The following is a 17132-nucleotide window of genomic DNA, read 5'->3' as shown; positions in this document are numbered from 1 at the left end:
CCCACATGTAGCACAGGTTGGCCTTGAACGCACAATAATCCTTCCTCAGCCACCCAAGTCCTGAGATTTCAGGTGTGAGCCACCGTGTCCAGTGCACGAGTTCATTGATGAGGTCAGAGCCATCATGGTCTAATCCTTAGTAGAACTAATAGAAGAACAATTTTCAACATGATTCTTTTCTGTTTTTAAATTAATTTTTATTTCTTTAAGAGAAGGCCTTACTACATAGCCCCAGCTGGCCAAGCTAGTCTCAAATTCACAAAAAAAATCTGTCTGCCTCTGACTCATAGGTGCCGGCATTAAAGCTTGCTCTACTACACCTGGCCAAATTACTTTTTTATTTGTGTGTGTATGTATATGCATGAATTTATGTGCACCATGTGAGTGCAGGAGGCCAGAAGAGAGGTCATGTGCCCTCGAACTGGAGACACAGCTGGTTGTGATCCACCAAGGAGTGAGGTGCAAGGAACCACACTCCAGTCCTCTGGAAGAGCAGGAATACATCTCTCCAGCCCCAAGTTACTCGTGTGACTTTTCAGTGGAATCCCAGGAAGGAGGGCTAGCTTCGTGAACCTATGTAAATGACTATATCAACATGTTTTAAAAGCAGAGTAATCCCCTGGTAACCACCCTAGTCTTGTAACAAGCCTGGTGGATAGCACTGGAAAAATGGAGACAGTCTAATCTCTGAGTTTGAGGCCAGACTGCCTGGGTCCCTCTAGCAAGTTCCAGGTCAAACAGAGCAATATAATGAGATCATGTCTTAAAAATAATAACAAGGCCTGGGGGGATCCTTGGGGGGGGGGGGCGGGGTGGAGAAAACGGAGGTAGCGTGGCAATTGGTCCAGGAAGAACTCTGTTCTCAGAGTAAGGCTGTAGACAAATCCAGTTGAGACATTTAGGGGAGCTGCCCACTGACCAAGGACTTTTAAAAAAGAGAATGTTTATTCCAGCTGGCACAAGTATAGCCTGCTAAATTGAGGGTTATAGACCAGAGCCAGGGGAAAAAAGACTATCATATGACTAATCAAAAAAAAAATATATATATATATATATATATATGAAGTACATTACCCAAAATAACAAGATGATAACCACAATCTCATCTCTCTCATTAAGTTGACTCATTCTTTTAAAATTATTTCTTGGGTAAGCATCTAAGCATCTCTTTCCATGTCTTCTGCCTAGAGGCTGGAAGGTTTCTGAAAACCCAAGTCTCAGGCCTCAAAGAGTTTGATTCATCCAAATGTTAGTTTAAGGCAGTGATGTCAGTTGTGTGAGTCCGTTTCCTGTCAGTAAACTGTGGGAGGGATCTTTAGGTAGACTGGGGGAGAAAATAGAAACCATCTAGTGATAATTTCCAATATCAGAGCAAAAAGAGGCCAGGGAGTGGTGACTCCCTTTAATCCCAGTTCTCTGGAGGCAAAGACAGGCAGATCTCTGAGAGTTTGAGGCTAGCCTGATCTACAGAATAAGTTCTAGGACAGCCAGGGCTACACAGAAAAAAAAAAAAAAAAAACACAAACCAACCCTCTCTTGAAAAACAAAACAAAAAAAGAAAAGAGGAAGAAGACAGGAAGGAGGCTTAGTGTTCTCATCCAATTTAACCAACTTATTATTACATTCTTTTGGGATTTTTTTTGTTTTGTTTTTTTCTGTAGACCAAGTCTTGTTTTTATTACTTAAAAAAGCTGCACATTTACTTTGCTTTCTGACTCTGAGCTTGTGCCTTCAACACTTTTACAAGAGATTTTCTGCTCTTCAATAAGGAAAGCCCGCTTGATCCTGTCTCGGACACACTTGGCACACATGGAATCGCCACAAGCCCTGCTGACCTGCTGCTTTGTCTTAGACAATCTCATAAGGACTTTGGGTCTCACAGCACAAGTCCCTTGCAGTCTGCCTGGGCACACGCTGCTGCATTCGGATTTAATTGCTTTCCCAAGCTTCTTGGTGGACAAGTAAACAATCCTGTTTGAGACAGACTAGTTTTGTTAGAGGCTTTATTGTAGCTTTGATGGTATGTCAAACACTGGGTCGTCCCGAGCGCCTCTGAGCACTGTCCTACTGTCCTTCCTACTGTCCTTCCTACTGTCCTTGGAAGCTTATTACTACATTCTTTTTTTTTTTTTTTAAGATTTTAAAGATTTGTTTAATGTTCACTGTCTTCAGGCACACCAGAAGAGGGCATTGGATCCCATTACAGATGGTTGTGAGCCACCATGTAGTTGCTGGGAATTGAACTCAGGACCTCTGGAAGAGCCGCCAGTGCTCTTAACCACTGAACCATCTCTCCACCTCCCTTATTATCACATTCTAAGATTGGCTTCAAAGTTCCAATCTTGTATTTGCCTTCTGAGTGCTAGGATTACAGTGTGTACCACCACAGCTGGCTTATATTCTCAGTACCCCCATATGTAGCCAACAACTGTCTGTAACTCCAGTTCCAGAGGATCCAGTGCCCACTTCTGGCTTCTGTAACCCTTGCGTGCACAAGGTGCACAGACATACATGCAAGCGAATATAAAGTATATATAACTATGCAACTCTATAAACCCAAGTTTTTTTAAAATCTCAAAAGAAATTATTTAGCTTGGCAATAGAATTAATAGTGACCATGTAAGCCCTTGCGTGTGAGCATGGGGGTTCTTTTATCTGTCTAGGAAGACCCAGAATCGCAGTCACATTTTTTTATTTTATATAACTGTCTAGTGGGGATGAGCACCCCCATATTTTGTTTGTTTGTTTTGAGATGGGGGTTCTCTATACCCCTGGCTGTCCTGGGAGTCACTCTGTAGACCAGACTAGTTTCAAACTCACAGAGATCCAGCTATCACTGCCTCCTGAGTGCTGAGATGAAAGGTGTCCCACTACACCCAGCTATATTTAATTGAGTGGTAGAACTCTTGTTTAACATAAACAAATCCTCGAGTTCAATCCCAAGCAAAACGAACAAACATACAAACAGTTGTAACTTCTGTAGAGTGTAGAGCTCTCCCACTGGATTATGTTAAAGCATGATCTGAGAACTTGACATGAGTCACACACACACACACACACACACACAAAAACCTAACTAAAAAATAACAGATTTTTTGAGAAGTGAAATCTCGCTTTTAGGTTGCGTAAGGATGTAACTGCTGTAGTCAGGGGGAAACACACAGAGGAAACAAAACTACTTTTATTTCTTCGTGTTAAGAATAGACCACACTCTGGGCTACCAATATCATTTAAAGCTTTATACTTCTTAAAATAGAAGTAATCTGAGCTAGCACTCCTCGAAGGACAGGGGAAGGACACCTGAGAATCCATTCCTCCTGCAAAGCAGCAAGAACCCTGGCAAGTGTCAGTGTCGGGTTTTCCAGAACTCTTGGAATTAACCTGTTTTCAAAAATGGAAGGAAAAACATGGCTGTGGGGAGCCAGGTATGATGGAGGCTAGCCTGGTCTGTATAGAGAGTTCTGGGCCAACTGGGACTACACAGGGAGATTCTGTCTCAAAAAACTATTATGGGCTGGACAATAGCTGGCTTATCTCTGGCTCATGTACACCAGTGGTTAAGAACACTGACTGCTCTTGCTGAGGACCTGGTTTAGTTCCCATCACTCACATGTGGCTCATAAACATCTATAATTCCAGTTCCAGGAGATCTAATGCCCTTTTCTTACTTCTGAGGGCATGAGGTATGCATGTGGTACACACACATTTGTGTCCCTGGGCTATATAAGAAAGCAGACTGAGCAAGCCCTGGAGGGCAAGCCAGCAAGTAACACCTCTCCATCATCATCCCAGATAGAATTCTTGACTTTAGTTCCTGCCCTGACTTCACTTCATGATGACAAATGGACATTGTAAAATGAAATAAACACTCCTCACCAATTGGCTTTTGGTCATGGTTTTTTGGGTTTTTTTTTCTTTTGGTTTTTTCGAGACAGGGTTTCTCTGTGTAGTCCTGGCTGTCCTGGTACTCACTCTGTATACCAGGCTGGCCTCGAACTCAGAAATCGGCCTGCCTCTGCCTCCCAAGTGCTGGGATTAAAGGCGTGCGCCACCACCGCCCGGCTTGGTCATGGTTTTTATCATAGCTATGGAAAGCAACTGAGACAGAAATTGGTACCAGGAATTTGTGCTACACACACACATCTACACAGAAAAATTCAAATCTTAAATACAAAAGAAAGAAAGAAAACTGGCCAAATCTCAGTAGGAACAGTGAACTATGTGGCAGTCTTACTTGTTTCTTGTTTGTCTGTGTTTCAGAAACTCAACTCCACAGTAGACACTTTCAAAAATCAAGTCTTAGTACCATTGCTGTGATAACGTCCTGGCAGCCACTAGAGGGGGCAGAATGGGTTCGGAGTCTCCCCTGTCTATGGACAGTTCATACTCCTCAACCCCCCTGCTGTCCCCCTTAAAAGTCCCATTCATTTTGGGTGCCATGCCCTGGGCATGAACTCCTAGCTACTTGATTTGTTGGACTTGGGGATTAGAGACTAGTTTGGGCAATATAGTCAGATCCTGTCTCAAAATAAATAAAGAAAAGAAAAAAATAAAATTAGCTATCATTCACAAGGCTAGTCTTTATTTGATCTAACTTGTGGCTCACACGGTGAACAATTTTATAGTGTTTGTGCAAACCGTTAGTATATGTACAACCATAAGTTTACCTTCTAGCTGTCAAAGGCAGGAATAAGGATAAGGTAAACATGAGACCAAGCAAAAGACTTAAAGGAAGTGAGATGGCTAAAGAAACATTTGGTGCAACCCTGGGGATCTAGAAGTCCACAGACAATCGGTAACCCCCATGTCTAGAGAAGCCCCACGAAGATTCTGGACCTCAAGGATCCTCAGACCAGCCAGCACTTGGGAAGAACTGCAAAGGCAGTGAAAACTGCTTTTTCCCAATGAATTATCTTAAAAGCCAGTTTTCAACAGCCAAAAAGAGGGTGGCTGGTATACAAAGAAAAGAGGAAAAGGTAGTCAGTAGAAATTATCTCTGCAAAAGCCCAGGTGTTGTGCTCACATAAAACCTCTCTCTCTTTAAGTTTTATTTCTTTCTCCTTCTCCTTCTCCTTCTCCTTCTCCTTCTCCTTCTCCTTCTCCTTCTCCTTCTCCTTCTCCTTCTCCTTCTCCTTCTCCTTCTCCTTCTCCTTCTCCTTCTCCTTCTCCTTCTTCTTCTTCTTTTTGAGACAGGGTTTTTCTGTGTAGTCCTGGCTGTCCTGGAACTCACTCTGTAGACCAGGCTAGCCTCAAACTCAGAAATCTGCCTACCTCTGCCTCTCAAGTGCTGGGATTAAAGGAGTGTGCCACCACTGCTGGGCAGTATTATTTATTCTTATTTTATTTTGCCAGCATGTGTGTTTGTGTACCATGTGAGTACCTGGTACCTGAGAAGGACAGAAGAAGGTGTTGGATCCCCTGGAACTGGAGGTACAGATGATTGTGAGCCTACGGAATCTTGCTAGGCCTTACTGCGTTATTTATTTTTCTGCTGTTGAGTATTGAACCTAGGACCTCATGCATGCTGTCATGCACTCTACCACTAAGCTATATCCCCTAGAGGTACAGAGGATTCTCCTCTTCCTCTTCCTCTTCCTACTCTTCCTCCTCCTCCTCCTCCTTCTTTTTTTTTTTTTTTTTTTGAGACAGAGTTTCTCTGAGTAGCTCTGGCTGTCCTGGAACTCACTCACCCTGTAGACCAGGCTGGCCTCAAACTCAGAGATCTGCCTGCTTTTGCCTGCCAAGCTCTAGGATTAAAGACATGTCCCACCTGCCCAGCCAGGTACAAATCCTTATGAAGATACCAACTACTAAAGGTGGAGTAGGCTTACAGCCGAGGAACCACTTAATTCTCTTGTAACTCTCCACAAGAACCTTCCAGGCTAGGGAGGCCTCAGAGGTCTACCAAATATCTGAAGAATAATAAAAGCCAACACTTTTTGTTTGCCTTGTATATGTGGGGTCCTGGGTTCAAATCTCAGTACCAGAAAAGAACCAATAATGACACACACACAAACATATAGCATTTCAGAAACTCTTCCAAATAAGTAGATGAACAATGTGTCCTCCTATTATCCTGGTACAAAACTGGATCAAGACACCAGAAAGAAGGGAAACTGAGGACCAGTAACTAGTATCCTCCATTAATAAGGTTGCAAATCTTCTCAATAGATTACTAGGAAACTAAACTCTGGAATATGCCCAAAGTACTTCACTCTAATACCGAGTAGGATTTATCCTGGGGAAGAAAGTTAAGGCTTAATACCCCAAATCATTTGATTATATTATTAGAATAAAGGGAGGAAATGCATGTGGTTCAGGACCTGTAATCATGGCACTGGTTTGAGGTGGGAACAGCTAAGAGGATCAATCAAAAGTGTAATGTCTGGGGTGGGAGGGGGTGGCTGGAGAGATGGCTCAGTGTTTAAAGAGCACTGACTGCTCTTCCAGAGGTCTTGAGTTCAATTCCCAGCAACCACAAGGTGGCTCACAGCTATCTGTAATGGGATTCAATGCCCTCTTCTGGTGTCTGAAGACAGCTACAGTGTACTCATACATAAAATAAATTAAAAAAAAAAAGTGTAATGTCTCAAGGCCAGCCTGGTCTATATGGTGAGTTCCAGGACACACACACACACACACACACACACACACACACACACACACACATACACACAGAGGCATACACAAAGGCCATCCCCTGGAGTTGGGAAGTCTGTTGGGTCCCCTGGGAGAGCAGGGAGGACTCTGCTATGCTAAGCTATTTTTCCAGCCCCTCCACCCTTTTTGAGAAGTTTTCATTACATGGCCGAGGTTGTACTCAACATCATGATTGTGCTGCTTACTGAATATAACACTACACCAGAGTGAGCTATGTACCTGTAAGCTAACAATGAATATACATGAAAATGAATTACATTTCCTTAATTTTATTTATTATGTAAGCAAGCATGTGTAGTTGGAGGAAAGGAGACAACTGTTAGGAGTCTGTTTTCTTATTCCACTCTGCTTCTGGAGACCAAGCTGAGGTTATCAGGCTTGAGTGACAAGCTCTTTTACCTGGTGAACATCTCTCCAGCCCTTTCAAGTTTTTCGTTGTTTTGAGATAGGGTCTTATTCTGTATCCTATATAGGATTCTAGGCATGTACTACCATGCCTGGCTTACTATGCTATACTTTTGATATTTACAGTAGTTATGATCCTACACACACACACACACACACACACACACACACACACCAGAATGCCTCCCAGATCTTGTGTTTGCATCTCTTGACTGCATCCAGATGTCACCTGGAGTGACTGATCCAGAGTGCATTCAATGATGTTTGTACAATGAGAGAACTGTCCACTGACTCGTTTTTTCAGTGTGTCTTTGTCACGGAGCAATGCATGGCTGTCATTAGTGAATACTATCCCTCAGCTTGGAGAACTGGATATTGGGGAATGAAGGAAAATGAGGGAATGGAAATAACTCAGGCTTCCAGCTGACATATTCTTACAACCCAGAAGAAATCAGATGTCTGTAGGTGTGTGTCTGTGTGTGAGCACGTGCATGTGACCAGAGGCCTTAGATGCTCAGGAGTTGGAGGTACAGGTGTTTGTGTACAGTCCAATGTAGGTATGCTAACAATCAAACTTGGGTCCTTAGGAAGAGCTATATATATGCTCTTGGTTTTTTGTTTTGTTTTGTCTTGTATTTTTTGTTTTTCTCAAGACAGAGTTTTTCTGTTCTGGAACTTGCTCTATAGACCAGCTAGCCAGAAATTCACCTGCCTCTGCATCCCGAGTGTTGGGATCAAGGTGTGCACCACCGTGAGTGGCTGCAGTACATGCTCTTAATCACCACTGAGCCATCCCCAGCCCTGGATGAGTCTTTTGTAGTTTGTTTCTTGGCCTTTGAGAAAGAGCTTTACTCAGAAGTCCAGGTTAGTCTTTGGAACTCAGTCTTTAGTTCAGGCTAGTCTTAAACTCATAGAAATCTCCCTGCCTCGGTCTCCAAAGTGCTAAGATTACAAACATGAGCCACTATGCCTGGCTCAACTTAAGTTTTCCTATGTGAAACAAGCTGGTCACATACACAGATGCTGCACGAGGTGCCTAAAGTAGTGAACTTTCATAGGAAACAAAAACCAGAACGTGACTGACAGTGGTTGGAGGAAGGAGAAGCAGCCAGAACATCTCATGGATTTGGAACCACTGTTTGCTTGCTGCTTCAGTACTAGGGATTGTGACCAAGGGAGCTCACTAGGTGAAATTTTTGTAAAAAATTATGAAGACCTGAATTCCAATTCCATCTCAGATATGCAGGAGAAAATTGGGTATCACAGAGCATGCTTATGATTCTAGTATTGGGGAGGCAGAGACAGCATAGCACACTAGGTGAGCTCCAGGAGAAGCTCTGTCTTAAAACAAAGACATTGACAGCATGTGAGGAACGCACTTAGGGTTGTCTTCTGGCCTCCATATGCGCGTGTACTTTTATCATCTACACATATCCATATGCATCCAGCCACACATGAATACACACACACACACACACACACACACACACACACACACACCGTATGGGTATGGAGGATTGAATCTGTAGCCTTACTCCTGAACTGTATCCATAGCCCTCTTTTTAGTGTTCGTTTTGAGACAAGAGTTTCACTGTTTCCCATGCTAGCCTTGATCTCTGTTTCTGTAGCCTGGACTGGTCTTGGACTTGTGCTCCCTGCTTCAGCCTCCTGAAGAGTTATGAATATAGGTGTGCACCTCCAGGTCTAACTCCAGAGTCTCAGTTCTGTGGGATGAAAAAGTTAGGGTGATTGGGCTCCAAAGCGACTTGAATGACTACTCAGGATGAATGTAGTTGTGAAGAGTTAAGATGGGGCTAGAAGGATGGCTTAGGATCGATTGCTAACGACTTGTCAATTCAAAACCATCTTTTACTCTGGTTCCAGGGTATCCTATACCCTCTTCTGGTCTCTGAGGTTACTGCAGGCCTGTGGTACACATACATGTTGTAGTGTTTTGACTAGGTATAGTCCCCATAGACTCATGTGTTTTAACACTTGGCCCATAAGGAGTGGCACCACAGGAGATGTGGCCTTGTTGGAGTGGGTGTGGTCTTGTTAGAGGAAGTGTGCTCCTATGGGGGTGAGCTTTGGGGTCTCAGAAGATAAAGAAGGAGATAGGGTAATGGTTAAGAGCACTAACCATTCTTCTGAGTTCAATTCCCAGCAACCACGTGGTGGCTCATAACCATCCGGTTTTTTTGTTTTGTTTTGTTTTTTTGTTTTTTTTTGGTTTTTTGAGACAGGGTTTCTCTGTGTAGTCCTGGCTGTCCTGGAACTCACTCTGTAGACCAGGCTGGCCTCGAACTCAGAAATCCGCCTGTCTCTGCCTCCCAAGTGCTGGGATTAAAGGCGTGCGCCACCACTGCCCAGCGCTCATAACCATCCGTAATGGGATCTGACGCCCTCTTCTGGTGTGTCTGAAGACAGCTACAGTATACTCATATACATAAAATAAATAAATAATTCTCTCTTTTTTTGTTTGTTTTTTGTTTTTTGAGACAGGGTTTCTCTGTGTAGCCCTGGCTGTCCTGGAACTCACTCTGTAGACCAGGCTGGCCTTGAACTCAGAAATCCTCCTGCCTCTGCCTCCCAAGTGCTAGGATTAAAGGCGTGCTCCACCACCGCCCGGCCCATGTCCACTCTCAACGTATGTTGATAGAAATAAGTTTAAGCATAAGCAGGATGCACCAGGCTTTTACATGTATATTTCTCAAAAATGTTCTGGGGAGCCAATTACAATTTGGTAAAGTCTAGGTGACGCCTGAGAGCCTTTAAAGGTGTGGATCTCTCACAGGGCCCTATTGGCATGACCTTACAGCCTGGCATCTTCTCAGTCAGGGTATACCTCCGTCAAGATAGCCCTGTCCCAGAAACCACCCTGAGTATGCTGCAGATTCCCTCTGGATGGATAGTTGTCCAGATGCTAGTGGTTGTGGAGTGTGTGAGTTCTGGAGTGGGTAATTCAACAAGAGGAAAGGGGTGGAGGGATGGTGCTTCAGCAGTTAGGAACACTTCATACTTTTCCACAGGGCTAGAGTTTGGTCTCTAGCGCTCCATTAGCGTGGCTCACAACCTCCTGTAACTTCAGCTCCCGTGGATCCCATGCCCTCCTCTGACCACGATGGACAACCTGCATACACATGGCACATGCATATAAGTGAAAATAATTTTTTAAGTGAAGAGATGAATGAAAACCTGAAAACCGAAAAGACTAGACTGAATGGCTCATGGGAGTCCGGAGCAGGGTGGGGTTAACCAGAGAAGGAAGAACACAAGTGTTGAATGAGGATATTTTATTCTGTGCTCACCAAAGTTTCTGTGCTGGGCTGTGGACAAAGACTATGGGGACTGCTCAGGGTCTGATCTAGGGAGAAGCCAGCTCAGATACCCCTATGTGTACTCCTAGAAACCAAGGACATTCAGGTAAGATCTTCCAAATGGGTGAGGGCATTTGGAGGACTTGGCAGACTTGTGCTAAGAAGGAACATATCTCTCAGTCAAAATCCAAACCTTCAAAAACTTCCCACATTACATTATTGAATGAATAATTGATTGGCTGTGTTCGTGTGTGTGGTATGTATGTATGTATGTATGTATATATGTATGTATGTTGTATGTATGTGTATGTAGGGATTCAGCTCTTTACTGCTACCACACAGGTTCCAGGGGTGGAACTCAGGTCAATAGATTTGGTAGCAAGTGTTTTTACATGCTAATACATCTTGCCAGTTCCAAGAGAGATTTTTTATACTGTCCTTCAGTTTTTAGGTCATTACTTTTTTGGGGAAGGGGACCACAAATTCTCACTATGTATCACAGATTGGCCTAAAACCCACAACCCTTCCCCCTCCCTGCTCCTCCATGTACTGGGATTGTAGGCATGTATCACCAATTGCCCCTGATTTTGTTTTGTATGTGTTTCCTTTTGAGCGGTTTAGGTTGGGTCTGATGCTTTTGCTGCAGATGCCAGTGCCAGGATGAGGTGCAGGGCAGAAGGGCTTTTGGAGAACAGAAAGGAAAAGACTGAGGAAACAGAGCTTTACAAAGCAGCACTCTTTCTTGTGTACCCTCTAACCACACCATCCTGCGGCCCATGTCACTTGATCTTCCTGCCAATCTGGAGAACTCGGCAGGTTTGGGTCACCACCTCCCTCAGGGCTAACAGGATTTCTCGGCTGACATGATGACCCAGCTGATACAGAGTGGAGTGCTGAGAACCTCCAGTGACAGGATGAAGGATCTATGTGTCCCTGGCCCTTTTCAAGGTAGCAAGCAGTAGGGACCTGAACTATTTAACTCCACGTTGTAAGGTCCAGGAAGAAGATGAGAGCATGGGGCATCCCATCTCCTCTAGCTCGGGAAGCTCTGCTCCTTTTATAAACCTCCCATGCTATGGGGCCATGGGGGAAGAGAGCCTTCTTGCTGACCTCTATTCTAGCTTCAGGAAGCCTTAGGACCTGAATGCTGAAGGAGCAGGAACCAATCTTGTCTTTCACTACAGGGACAGAGAGTCCAAGTCAGGGAATGAATGAAGCACCAGCTCCGGTCTAGGTCTCCCTAACTGTAGCTCCCTATAAACAGGCAGAAAGACATGGCTTGGAAACAGACACCACTCCTGTTTTTGGTCTACATGGTCACAACATGCAGTGACTGGGACAGAACAGACCTGCTCAGCATTTGCATGGATGCCAAGCACCAAAAACCAGGCCCCAAGGACAAGCTGCATGACCAGGTTCTGCTGGAGTGTGGTTCTGATGGGAGGGTGGGTATGGTGAGCAGCCAGACACCCCCACATCCAGAAATGATTCGGTGGAAAGTAGTGAGGTGATTTTCTGAGGACTTTCCCCAGAAGAGGACACAATGGTGTCAATGAAGCAGTTGATCATTAGAGACCTCTAATTAGAGGCCACGTGAGGCCATGTGATGGTAATCTCTAGATCACTCAAATAAGGGCCTATGGAAGCACAGGGACTCCTCGAACTCTCTGAGGTTAGACACAACCAGATTTTTTTTTTAAAGCAAGCATTGGTGTTTTGCCTGCATATGTGTTGGATTCCCTAGAACTGGAGTTACAGACAGTTGTGAGCTGCCATACAGGTACTGGGAATTGAACCCAGAAGCAGCCAGTGTTCTCAACCACTGAGCTATCTCTCCAGCCTCCAACAAGACTTGCTTTTATGGTAGGGTTCAGGTAGGATTATGGACAGCATCTCTAGAAACTGGAGCGTCAAAGACCACCGAAGAGGTGGTTTCTACCCTCAGTTCCTCAGAGTGCCCATTGCAGAAGTGGGAAGGCCCTCTATAGGAATAACCGCAGTGAGGGCTGCAGTTCGCATGGTCTATAAGCATTTACGCCAATGGACAGAAGCTCAGTGTAGCCTTTTTGTGACAAATATGTTTAGATCCTCTTTTATGTTCTGGAAAAAAAAATCAAAGGTTAAAAATCAAAAACAAAAACCTGGCCAGGTGAGGTGGCACATACCTTTAAACTCAACGCTCAGGAGGCAGAGGCAAGATCTCTGTGTTCAAAGGCAGTCCAGTGTACAAATTGAGTTCCAGGCCAGCTGGGGGTTCAGAGTGAGACCTTACCTCAAAAACAAGCAAGCAAACAAACAAACAAACAAACCTATTTGTAATTATGTCATTGTATAACAGTTCATTCTATTGCTGATTGCTATATCTATCCCAGAAGGACTGATATATACATATATCATATGTGTGTGTATGTGTGTGGCTGTGTTTATACATTCGTATATATTCATATATATATAAACACAGAACATAGGGCTGTATTGAACATAGGGCTGGAGGGATGGCTTAGCAGCTATGAGCACTTACTGCTGTTGCAGAAGACCTGAGTTCAGTTCCCAGTATGCACACTGCAGCTCATAACTACCTATAATTCCAGGTCTAGAAGAGTTGATGCCCTCTTCTGGTTTGTACGTATGTACATGTAGGCAGACACACATACATTTTAAAAATAGTAAAAAAATAAAATAAGAACACGGAATATGACATTTGACCTTTATTACATGTATTTATCTATATCTATATGTGTGACACACATGTGCTTAATCATATGAACACATGTATGTGCCATATAGCATTTGTGTGGAGGTCAAAGGAAAACTTTCAGGAGTCAGTTCTTTCTACCATGTGGGTTCTGGGGATTGAACTCTAATCACCAGGCTTGGTGGCTAGTGTCATTCTTCACTCACTGAGCCATCTTCTTGGCCTCATTGGGTTTTTTGTTTGTTTGTTTGTTTGTTTTGTTGTTGTTGTTTTGTTTGTGAACAATGAAGCCAGTGATGGTGTACAATTTGGATCCTAGCACTCAGAAGGCAGAGGCAGGTGGATCTCTGAGTTTGAGACCAGCCTGGTTTACAGAGAGTTCCAGGACAGATAGCCAGGGCTACACAGAGAAACTCTGTCTCTATAAAATAAAATAAGATAAAATAAAATAAAATAAAATAAAATAAAATAAAATAAAATAAAATGAAATGAAATAGTAAATGAACAAATGAAAAGACTGAAACCCCTGGGAGACTAGGCTATCTGGCTGGCACTGAACTCACAGAGAGCCAGCTGCTTCTGTCTCTCAACTGCTGGGATCAAAGGTACGCTCCAAGTCACGACTGGCTTCTTTCAGAGTTGGTTTTTTTTTTTTTTTTTTTTTTTTTTTTTTTAAGATTTTGTTAAATTTCAATTTATGTATATGAGTACACTGTAGCTGTCTTCAGACACAACAGAAGAGGGCATCAGATCCCATTACAGATGGTTGTGAGCCACCATGTGGTTGCTGGGAATGGAACACAGGACCTCTGGAAGAGCAGTCAGTGCTCTTAACCACTGAGCCATCTCTCTAGCCCTGTTTTGGAGTTTTAAAAGTTTATTTCTTTGTTTCTTTGCTTTTCTGAGATAGGGTCTTATATAGCCCATGCTGGCTTTTAACTCAGGATGTGACTGAGGGTGACCTTGAACTCTTGATTCTCTTGCCTCTACTTTTCCCCCAGTGCTGGTTTGGTAAGCATGTACCACCATGATGGGGTATGTTTAATTTGTTTTTGAGATGTCTCATCCATGTTGTCTAGGCTGGTCTTGGATTCATGAACCTCCTCCGTCCTCACCCTCCTGAATTCTGGGATTACAAGGCATGTTGCCAACATGCCCAGCTGAAAAGAGTTTTCATAAAGTGTGAGATGCATCATAAATGAGCCATTATTCCAAAGAGAAGGCTCCTCTAGTCTCTTTCTTATACTGGGGTAATTATATCTCTCTAGAGATGGGACTTCTGGGGGTCTAGGATAGAGGGACCTTTGTGGTAAGTGTTCACAGAACGGCCTGTCTGAAGCAAGGAGAACAGGTGAAGCCAAGCTGGAAGGCGACAGAAAGGACAGAGTAGGATAGAGGAACTCAGCCCCGTGCCTTTTCCAATTAGTATAGTCCATGGAAGAGAAATGCCTGCCACTCAGTCAACACCAGCCAGGAGCTATACAAGAACCACTTCAGTCTGTACAATTTCAATTGGGGTCACTGTGGCAAGATGACGCCTGCCTACAAGCGGTCACTTCATCCAAGACACTTGCCTGTATGCTCCCCCAACCTTGGGCCTTGGATCCAGCAGGTATGGATACTTCCCTTACACACTTCAGAAGGGCTACCCTTGGGCTCAGTCTCTCTATAGCTATAGCTGCTAATATTCCCTTTACCTAGGTGGATCAGAACTGGCGTACAGACCGTTTCCTGGATGTGCTCTTATGCAAAGAGGACTGTCAGGAGTGGTGGGAAGCCTGTCGCACCTCCTTTACCTGCAAGAGAGACTGGCATAAAGGCTGGGACTGGACCTCAGGTAAGGACCTCCTTGGGGTATCGAGACGAAGGTAGGTTTGGAAAAGGGGAGATTAAAATTTCTGGGGTGACCAGAGATGAGTTTTAACCTTAGGCCTAAATGTCTGTGCCCATTATGGTTTTGCCTGCAGGCATTAACAAGTGCCCAAACACAGCCCCCTGCCTCACATTTCAGTACTACTTCCCAACACCAGCTAGCCTTTGTGAGGGTCTCTGGAGTCACTCTAAGGTTATCGAGGCAGCGGCCAATGCATCCAGATGTGGTTTGACTCAACCCAGGGCAATCCCAATGAGGAAGTGGTGAAGTTCTACGCTTCCTTTATGACATCTGGGACTGTGTAGTACTTCTTGTGCCCAGCCTGGCTCCAGTGCTGACATTTTGGCTCCCTGGCTGAGGCCAGTCTTCTCCCTAGACTTCTCCTCTATCTGCCCTTGGTTCTCGGTTCAACTCTTCAAAGAATAAGGAAGTTTGAGCCTACTTCTACCCCTCTCCTCTGCCATCCAGTTTCTGATCCATGTTGGGGCTTAGGGTTTCTACAACAGTCATTTTCAATGAATCTATGACACATCTGGGCCTAATGAATTATCATCACTGTGAGTTTGTGAGTGGGTGGGGACAGATTCTTTCTGGTCAGTGTGTTTGAATCCTCACATATATATAAATAAATGTTCATTATAAGTTTCCTTCTCCTAGAAGGTGGATGAACCAAGTGTCTATACTTCAGTAGTCTGTAGGAATCTAGTTGCTTCTGGGGTTTCAAATAACAGGAAGATCAGGATTTCTTATTTATACCATTCTCAAACATGTCATCATGGACCGAGAATGTAACTCAGCTGGAGGAGTGCTTGTCTAGCATTCAAGAATCCCTAGGTGGTGGCACAGGTCTGTAATCCCAGCACTTGGGAGGAGGAGACAGGAGGAGAAGAATTCAGTGTCATCCTTCGTTACATGGAGAGTTTGAGTCCAAGAAGGGATACAAGAGACACTGTCTCCAACGAAAATAAAAAACACATCTCTGGGGGCTGGAGGGGTGGCCCAGCGGTTAAGAGCACTGACTGCTCTTCCAGAGGTTCTGAATTCAATTCTCAGCAACCACATGGAGGCTCACAACCATCTGTAATGGGATCCGATGTGTCTGAAGACAGCTATAGTGTACTCATATACATAAAATAAATAAATTAATTAAAAAAATCCACATCCCCTGTTCCCATCATGTGTCTGCTTAGCTCTGTTCTCAGCTTACAAAGGGAAAGCTGGAAATGGGAGTCCAGCAAAGGTTCTGGAGAAAGGGGTGAAAATTCACACTGCCTACCATGATATAGATTGACTGGGCTTATGGTCCCTTGGACAAGGAAGATAGTCCATTAGGAAGACAATCTGGAGGATACAAAAGAAACAAAAGCTTGTATTTTGCTCAATGCTGTATCCTGCTGATGAGGCCAAAGGTTAGAAATCATTAGAGGCTTCTCAGAGGCAGAAGCATCCTCTGTCCTTTGGCTAAACTGTATTTGTGTTTATTCTGAGTGTGTACATGGGTGTGTGTGCGCTGCATGGATGACTTGGCACAGTTGTGAAAGTCAGAGGACAACACGCTGTCTCCTCCACCATGTGGGCCCCTGGGGTTCAACTCAAAGTCTTCAGACTTGGCAAAAGCAACTTTACCTGTTAAGCCATCTTGCCTCAATGACACATTCTTTAGCATCTTTGTCCTCTCAGGAAACTGTAAATATATTGATTTTGGAGGGTTGTGACAGCTTTTCTCCTCCTTGTTCGCCTTTCTTTGTTCGAGGCCAGATCTCTTATATAGCCTTGGACGGTATGAAACTCTAGACCAAGAAAGCTGGCTTACAACTAGGTAGAGTTCCACTTGCTTCTGCCTCCCGAGGGTCGGGAATACAGGCATAGCAAGATCCCATTGCACGCCCCCGGGATCTGGGGTGATTTCTGAGTCTCCTATGTCCTCCATTCCCGGCGGGAGTTGCTGGGTATAGATTGGAGGGTGTTATTTTATTTAAGCCCTGGCAGGACCAGGAGAAACAGGTATGTGGGTGGAGGATCCGTTTTTGTATTTATCTGGTCTGGAAGGTCCCTACGGACTCATCTCGTCTCAGGCTTTTGTTCTAGTTGGGTTAAACCAATGCAAATTGGCTCAGCCTCTAAACAGAGGAATACTCCTCAGGGCTGACCCCAGGCTCGGTCAACAGGTTCAATTTACCAA

The 17132-nt window shown here is 44.2% G+C and overlaps 1 protein-coding gene and 1 pseudogene across 1 annotated transcript; one reads left to right on the top strand and one right to left on the bottom strand.

Moving 5' to 3' along the window:
* Nucleotides 1-1699: 1699 nt before the first annotated feature.
* On the bottom strand, nucleotides 1700-3894 carry LOC117712363 (large ribosomal subunit protein eL34 pseudogene; annotated as a pseudogene).
* A 7762-nt stretch (nucleotides 3895-11656) lies between these two features.
* Nucleotides 11657-15308, top strand: LOC117722298 (folate receptor beta-like). The gene is given in 6 exon segments (XM_034521308.1): nucleotides 11657-11797; nucleotides 14504-14689; nucleotides 14779-14914; nucleotides 15045-15143; nucleotides 15146-15250; nucleotides 15253-15308. Coding segments are annotated over 6 exon segments (723 nt in total).
* The last annotated feature ends 1824 nt before the right edge of the window (nucleotides 15309-17132 follow it).

Source organism: Arvicanthis niloticus, chromosome 1 (genome assembly GCF_011762505.2).
Source record: "Arvicanthis niloticus isolate mArvNil1 chromosome 1, mArvNil1.pat.X, whole genome shotgun sequence".
Lineage (NCBI taxonomy): Eukaryota > Metazoa > Chordata > Mammalia > Rodentia > Muridae > Arvicanthis > Arvicanthis niloticus.
This window is presented reverse-complemented; position numbering and strand designations above follow the sequence as displayed.